At 36.7% G+C, this 7,637-nt stretch overlaps 1 protein-coding gene across 1 annotated transcript in view; it reads right to left on the bottom strand.

Moving 5' to 3' along the window:
- Positions 1-379: 379 nt before the first annotated feature.
- The window catches only part of LOC145291503 (general transcription and DNA repair factor IIH helicase/translocase subunit XPB-like), a 90,957-nt gene continuing 83,699 nt past the window's right edge, over positions 380-7,637 (bottom strand). The window contains exon 21 of the mRNA XM_080137426.1: positions 380-601. Within this exon, the coding sequence (XP_079993552.1) occupies positions 476-601 (126 nt within the window). The 3' untranslated portion in view covers positions 380-475. The remainder of the gene's footprint in view (positions 602-7,637) is intronic.

Raw genomic sequence — 7,637 nt, 5'->3', positions numbered from 1 at the left:
GATTGTACTGATATGCAGAAGTTTAAATGTAATGTAAACCAACATCTTGTTAATATTTCCTAGGCATGGTCCCAAATAGTAGTCTCTTACGTCCAAGTGGCGATATGCCTTGTTAGGGGTGGAACGTGTGTAAAAGAAAAAAGAAAATGTGAATAAGCATTTTGTTGATCAACTCCCCACTTAGGATGTACCTAATTCACAGTAAACATTTATGTCTCGATGGCAGTGTGTCTTGTTTGCAGAGTATTGAAGCAAGAAAGAAAAAAAAATAGATTCACTTTTGTTTTTTTTTGCCGAAATAATCAAAACACCTTTTCTAAGCATTTTAATTGATTTGTTGATTATTTTTGTGTTTGTAAAAAAATAAAAACAAAGCTCAAATTTTCGATTCAGAATAAATTCTTTTTTTATTTCTCTAAAAAAAAAAATAAAATAAAATAAAAATAAAAAAGAAAAAAAAAAAAGAAGAAAAAAATTATTTACGGAAATGTTTGAAGATTGGATGTGTGTGTCCTGTGGATTTGCGTTGCCGGCTGTACTCATAATAGAGAGCATCATCTGCTCCAGACAGGGAACCCAAGTTTCCAGCCTTTCGGGATAGCTGAAAAGAGAAATATTACAAAAGATCAGAATGTCATTTCTATTAGATTAGATTAGCAAAGCTATTCAGCATTTTCTGGAGATTTCCAGAGGGGGAGGGGGGGGGGGCAAGAATAATGAAATGCAAGCATTAAAAAGCAAAAAGTGTGTATAGCATCTTTATTTGAAATACAGGATGAAATGTAAAAGTGTCTTTGAATTTTTATCTTGAAATAATGCCCTCATTTCTCACTGGTTCTTGATTGAATTTGACAACAAACTTCTCTCTTAAACTGTCCTCCCTTTTCACTCTCTTTTTACCGCTGATCTCGATTTCTCTTCCTCCAACTACCCCTATTTCTTTCTCTACCTCTAACTCTAATTACCCGTTTCTCTCTCTTTACCGCTCCTTTCATCTACCACTCCCTTTTTTTTTTTTGCCTCTCCCTCTAATTGACACTCACTCTCACTCTCTTCCTTTTTACCCTTTTTCTTTCTCTCTTTCTCTTTGCTTCTCTTTCAGACTACCTCTTTCTGTTTACCTCGCTCTCGAACTGCCTCTCTCTCCCTCTTTCTATGATTGCATCTCCTCTCTCTACTTTTACCCAACTCTTTTTTTTTTCTTTACTAGGTAGTCACCACTTATCAAGGCCCAGAAGCCACTCCGGGATAAGGGTTATGGCGTGTACAGTAATCAATGGGATAATATTGTAGTAATCGTTAGTATTGGAGATTTGATAAAAAAAAATGCAGCAAAAAGTTCAAGATACGAGGGGCGTGCAATAAGTAATGCCCCTGACCCACTTCCCATAGCAGTAGAGCAACGACACTTGGCACAGTTATTAGTCTTTCTCTACATAGGAACCACCCAGAGTTATGCATTTCTCCCATCGTTTGATACAGCTCTGAAGACCGTTTTTGTGGAATACCCCAGGTTGGTCCTCCAACCACGACCTGACTTCAGAAATCAAGGTTGCATCATCTGGGAAGCGCTTTCCTTTCAAAAACAACTTCATGGCTGGGAAGAGGTGAAAGTCAGAGAGTGCAAGGTCAAGAGAGTAGGGAGGATGGGGTAGGATTTCATAACCACATGCCCATGCTTCTGATCTGGCGACATGCGAGTTGTGGACCGGAGCGTTGTCCTGCAGGAGGAGGGTACCTTTGCTGATCTTGCCCCACCTCTTGATTTTGATAGCTTCCCTTAATTTCCTCAAAAGTGAAGCATAATAGACTCCTGTAATTGTAGTACACTTTGCCAGGAAATCTGTCATCACTACTCCGTCCTGGTCTCAGAAGACTGTGAGCATGACCTTGCCAGCGGAGGGCTGCACCCTTGCCTTCTTTGGAGGAGGTCAGTCCAAGTGCTTCCACTGCATTAACTGGGCTTTGGTCTCTGGATCATAGTGATGGACCCAGGTTTCATCCTGTGTAATCAGTTTTTGAAAAACTTTGACTCATCTTCTTGGCACCTCTCCAAATTCATCCTCGAGCACTCAACACGTTCTCGCTTCTGGAATGGTGTGAGCAACCTGGGAATCCATCTGGCAGACACCTTATGCATAGCAAATGGTCATGAATGATAGTTTCCACAGCTTGACATTTTGGGCTATTTGGCGAATAGTAATGCGCTGATCTTCTAAAATGGCAGCCTCAACTTGACGGACAGATGCCTCATCAATGGCAGAAAGGGGGGGAGCGACCAGGTTTGGGAGCTGTTTCCACAGACTTCCAGCCATATTTGAATTCACGATGCCAGCATTTTACAAGGTCATATGATGGGGCATTATCACCATAAGTTTCTTTCATTTCATCAAAAGTCTCCTGTGGTGTGCGTCCTTTCAAATACAAAAACTGGATCACTGTTTGACATTCAACAGGCTCCATTTCACACCTGACTCGGTTCAAACACCTGTAAAACAGAAACCACAATTAGTTCAGGGCTGTAATTTGCCACATAACCCTTAGAGATATAAATCATTGCACATGCAAAATTTCAGCTAGATCAGACAACTGGAAGTGGGTCAGGGGCATTACTTATTGCACGCCCCCTCGTAATAGAAAGAAAGAAAAAGCTGACTGATGTAGTTTCAAGATAATTTTGGAAAGTCTCTCTAAATGCATTCTCTCTTTCATATAATATAAGTCATTGTAAAAAAGTCATTTCCTTTCGACAGGCAATTCACTAATCTAGTTCCGACAGACTACAAGGGAATGAATGTTACTTCATTTTTATTTTGTCATAATCAGGTCGAGATTACATTAAATCTGATGATGTAAAGTTTATGAGTGTATCCTGTGTAGTTTCAGAGCTCAACATATGCACAGAGTTTAGATTATCAACTAGACACAATCTTCAAGTGTCTTTGTACAAGGATTTTTCAGGACAACCTGACATAAGGTTACTTCACCTTGCAAGTAAACTCTGAACAAATATTCAAAATAATATACTATTCGCAGCCCAAATATGATCTCCTTGACATGCGAAAAATGATGCACTATTTCCAGTTGATGTTACTTCAAGTAACACAACTTAGCTGGATTCTCCATCAGACCAGATGAATTTTTGTCCAAAAATATAGTAAGAACAAGAGATTACAAGAAAGATTTACTATAACATAGTTAATTGATCAACTGGCAATAGAAAAATTAATGTTCTACATTTTTTTTTAAGTGATAAAGAACTTTAGTTGAAGACTCGATATCTATGCAACTCATACAGAGATCAAGTGTTGGCACAAAAAATACGACCCTTCGATTTCTGAGACTTCACACTAAAGTAACAAACAAAACAATTATGATTCAAAAACAAGAATAGATATTCTTATAATCTTTCTAGGGCAATTGCTCTTGACATATCAAAGGCCTTTGATAAGGTATGACATAAAGGACTACTCCACAAGATCTTCAGCTGTGATATAGCTGGAAATGTTTTCTCATTTATCAAATCATTTCTCTCTGAAAGGTTCATAAGAGTAGTGGTTGATGGGCAGAAATCAAAAGTATTAATGCTAAAGCACATGGTACAATGGAGAAAGAGGTGGCTGGTTAATTTTAATGCATCTAAAATTAAGCTTCTATTTTGCCATCATCAATGCTCTGATCCCCGTCTGACATCAATTGAAATGAATGGCTATTGTCTTGGGGAGGCTCCATGTTTTGACAAGCTTCTGGGTCTGACCTTTACTCCTGATCTGAAATGGAATACATACATTAAATCTGTTGTCAAGGTCGCTGGGAAAATGGTTGGATCATTCTATCGCTCCAGTAAATATCTCACTGCTGATGCAATGTTCTACCTGTATAAGAGCCAATTACATCCTAGGATGAAGTGCTGTTACCAATTCTAATAAACCGAATAGTCTGTCAGGATATGCATGATTTTTTTTGTTTTTGTTTTTTTTACTTGAGAGTCACCACTTATCAACGCTTAAAGGCCACTGGAGGATAAGGGTTAATGAATGTAAGGTGGTAGTGTAGTAATCATTAACGGTAAATGTGGCAACAGTATTCCATTTTTTTTATTGAATTACATTTTCCGTTTGCTTCTATATGGTTGACTATTTTAAAAAACTGATTACATATAATGATAGAAGATGTATTGAGACACAGTAATGAGTATGTTTGATCTGGCAGAACAGTGGTTCATTCAAATTGTGGGGTCTGCGTTCACGCCTGGTCCACAAAGTATGGAAATAAAAAATTTAAAAATTAAAAAAACACGTTTACAAGTGTTTTTGATATAGATGTACATAAGAATACTTTGATAAGTATGTTTTAACTTAAATAGGGATGGTATAATAAAATTGTGGGGTCTACGTTCGCGCATGGCCTCCATAACATGGAAATAGGTACAAACTTTAATAAAGACTTTTCATATCTATCTGTATATACTTTGATAATTATGTTTCAGTTTGAAGAAATATGGTAGAATAAAATTATGGGGTGTTCGTTCACGCCTGACCTCCATAGAATGGAAATATGTCACAAAGTTTAACAAGGTTTTTTAATATAGATCCACAGAAAAATGTGATAAGTGTTTCAGTGTGAACAAGTATGGTATAATAAATTATGGGGGTTTATCTATTTTATTTTTACTTTCATCATATTTTGCTTTGGTTTTGATACCCTCAAATTCAACCCAAATTTACAACCCTTCCTTTTCATAACCTATCATACTTTAATAAATCAGAGTCCATTTTCTGTAGGCTGTTTTTGAACCCAGTCAATGACGGGTACTTTTGCTAGTATATATATATATATATATATATATATATATATATATATATATATACTAGCAGTTCAGCCAAGCTTTGCTCAGGCCTTATGTACTGTTCATAACTTTATGAGCATATGTAGATATATATTAAAAAGTTTGACTCATGTCCAGGTAACCTACATCTAAAATTTCAAGTGTTTAGACCCAAAATTAGCAGAGGAGTTTGGTAGAGTCTGCAAAGGTCAACTCTTTCAACCTTGACATCTTGGCAACCAAATTTTCGCCCAAAAACTGATTAAATAGCTTGATGCATGTCTGAATACCTTTTATGTAAAATTTCAAATGTTTTGACCCAAAATTGGTTGAATAGTTTGTTAGAGATCGCAAAGGTAAGATCTTTTGAACTTTGACCTCTTGGCAGCCAAATTTTCGACCAACAACCAATTAAAAAGCTTGCCCTATGTCTGAATACACTTTATGAAAAATTTCAAATGTTTAGACCAAAAAGTGGCTGAGTAATTTGGAAGAGACTGCAGAGATTACATTTTTTAAACTTTGATCCGAATTTTGACCCCTTAACATTTATTGTTTTGGGCTCAAATCAAATTTAACCGTTTGATCCATGTTCAAGTAACCTACATCTAAAATTTCAAGTGTTTAGACCCAAAATTGGCAAAGAAGTTTGGTAGAGTTTACAAAGGTCAAATCGTTGAACTTTGACTCCTTGGTAGCCAAATTTCTGGCCAAAAACCGATTAAAATAATTTTCCCAAATCTCAATACCTCTTATGTCAAATCTCGAGACTGTAGGCTGAAAATTGACAGAGTAGTTTGGTAGAGAAATGTACACACACAAACACACGGACAATTTCACTTTTATATATATATATATTTCATTATGTAATATCTAAAATAAAGTGCTGCAAGTCAGAAACACAGTTAAGTGGGATACAGTCCTAGATCGAAGGAAAACAGTTGAGGAAATATAAAACAATGTTGAAACATTAAAAGCACATAAAGGTTTGATCATTTGATTCTAGAGTCTAATCAAAGGAAAAATGTTACAACTATAGACTTTAATTCTGTTCATATGAATGTCTGAGTCCTTAAGGCAGAGTGGGAGGTATCCAGTCATGTCAAAGCTAGGGGATTGAGGAGTGTAGGTTTGTTTCACTTTAGTGCTAAAATACCTGGGGAGTTTACTGGGAGAAATGATTCTACATCATCTATGTTAATTATAAAGACTTGGATATTTTTTATTGCAAATCTCAAGGGATGATGTGAATTGGTTGCATTTAGATGGATTTCTTGTTTTGGGATATGATCCTAATCAATATCCCCCGTTCAAATTCTTCAAAAAAGAAGAAAGAAATATTTTTTTTAAAAAATAGGAAATAAGTTTATCAGTAGAGCAATGAAGAGAGATGTTCACTGAGGTACATAAAGGAAGCTGAATAGGATTGTTAATCAAGGTGTGATTGGCAAAAGACCAGATATTAAGTGCAGATGTATTTAGAGTTAGGGACTTTGATGAGTCGCAATGAGTTTTGTGACAGTTTATGATAGTTAGAATGATTTGCAGACAGTCTTGGGTTTGCAACAGTTGAAGACAATGGCCAGTTGGAAACAGTACACAGTTGAAGACAAGTTGTGGCTCATAGCAGATGGAAAAATAAATTAATCAACCAACTGACAAAAATAGCTTCAGAAGATGACTAAAATGCTCAAAGCACAACTGATATTTGCAGAATGTGTTTTTGTTTTTTGTTTTATTTTCATACTTGTGAACCATTGCATGTCCTCCTTGATAGTCAACGCAGCCAGAATAGAAGATGAAAAAAAAAAAGGAATTTATAGCACACAATGTTGGGGTTCGCAATCGTTGTTGAGTGGGATACCACATGGTTTTATCACATGGATGTCATTTCATTTTTTTTTTTCCATACGAGTCACCACTTATCAAGGCCAGGAAGCCACTAGAGGATAAGGGTTAATGGGTGTACAGTAGTCAATGAGATTATAGCGTAGTAAACATAAGTAGTGGAAATTTTGTAAATTAGATTACTTATGAGAACGGTTCATCAAGAACTTGTTTACATTGGACTTGAAGACAATCAAATTGTAGTCAGCTGGAAAACAGGAAAATGGAAGAGAGTTCCACAGACGTGCAGTTCTAAGAAAGAAACTTTGTTCATGGAATCTACGTTTAGGTTTAGGCACAGATAAAGAGTGGGGGAAATTATTGATAGTGGTTTCAACTAGACGAGTGTTTTTCGTGAAAATTTGGCGAGGGGGGAACCATAGATTGGACAAGCACTTGCCATGAAAATAACAATAAAGCAAAGACAAGCTCACAATATCTCTTTTGTGGGAAAGAGGTTGCAGGAAAGAGAAAAGAGCATCCCCCACTAAGCTACGAAGTCTATTTTGAACTCTGTTACGCAGGATAAGCTGCTTCTAGCAGCTCCTGGCTTTTATATAGATAGAGAATTGCATCAGGAGTGAGATTATCTACTGGAGCAGTAGAAGGATCCTACCATTTTTCCAGCGACCTTGGCAATGGACTTGATGTATGTGTTCCATTTCAGATCAGGAGTAAAGGTGAAGCCCAGAAGCTCAAGACGAGAGCCATTCATTTCAATTGATGCCAGATGGGGATCAGAACGTTGATGATGTAAAGACAGGAGCTTGCTTTTAGACGCATTAAAAGTAATCAGTCACTGTTTTCCCCCATTGTACCACATGCTCAAGATCAGAGGAGAAAGAGTCAGAGAGAACGTGGTCATTTACGACTTTTGATATGTTGCAATAGATGGTAGTGTCGTCAGCATAAATGTCTACGA

The sequence above is a fragment of the Euprymna scolopes genome, chromosome 12, assembly GCF_053919585.1.
Source record: "Euprymna scolopes isolate OS-2025 chromosome 12, ASM5391958v1, whole genome shotgun sequence".
In the NCBI taxonomy this organism is placed as follows: Eukaryota; Metazoa; Mollusca; class Cephalopoda; order Sepiida; family Sepiolidae; genus Euprymna; species Euprymna scolopes.
This window is presented reverse-complemented; position numbering and strand designations above follow the sequence as displayed.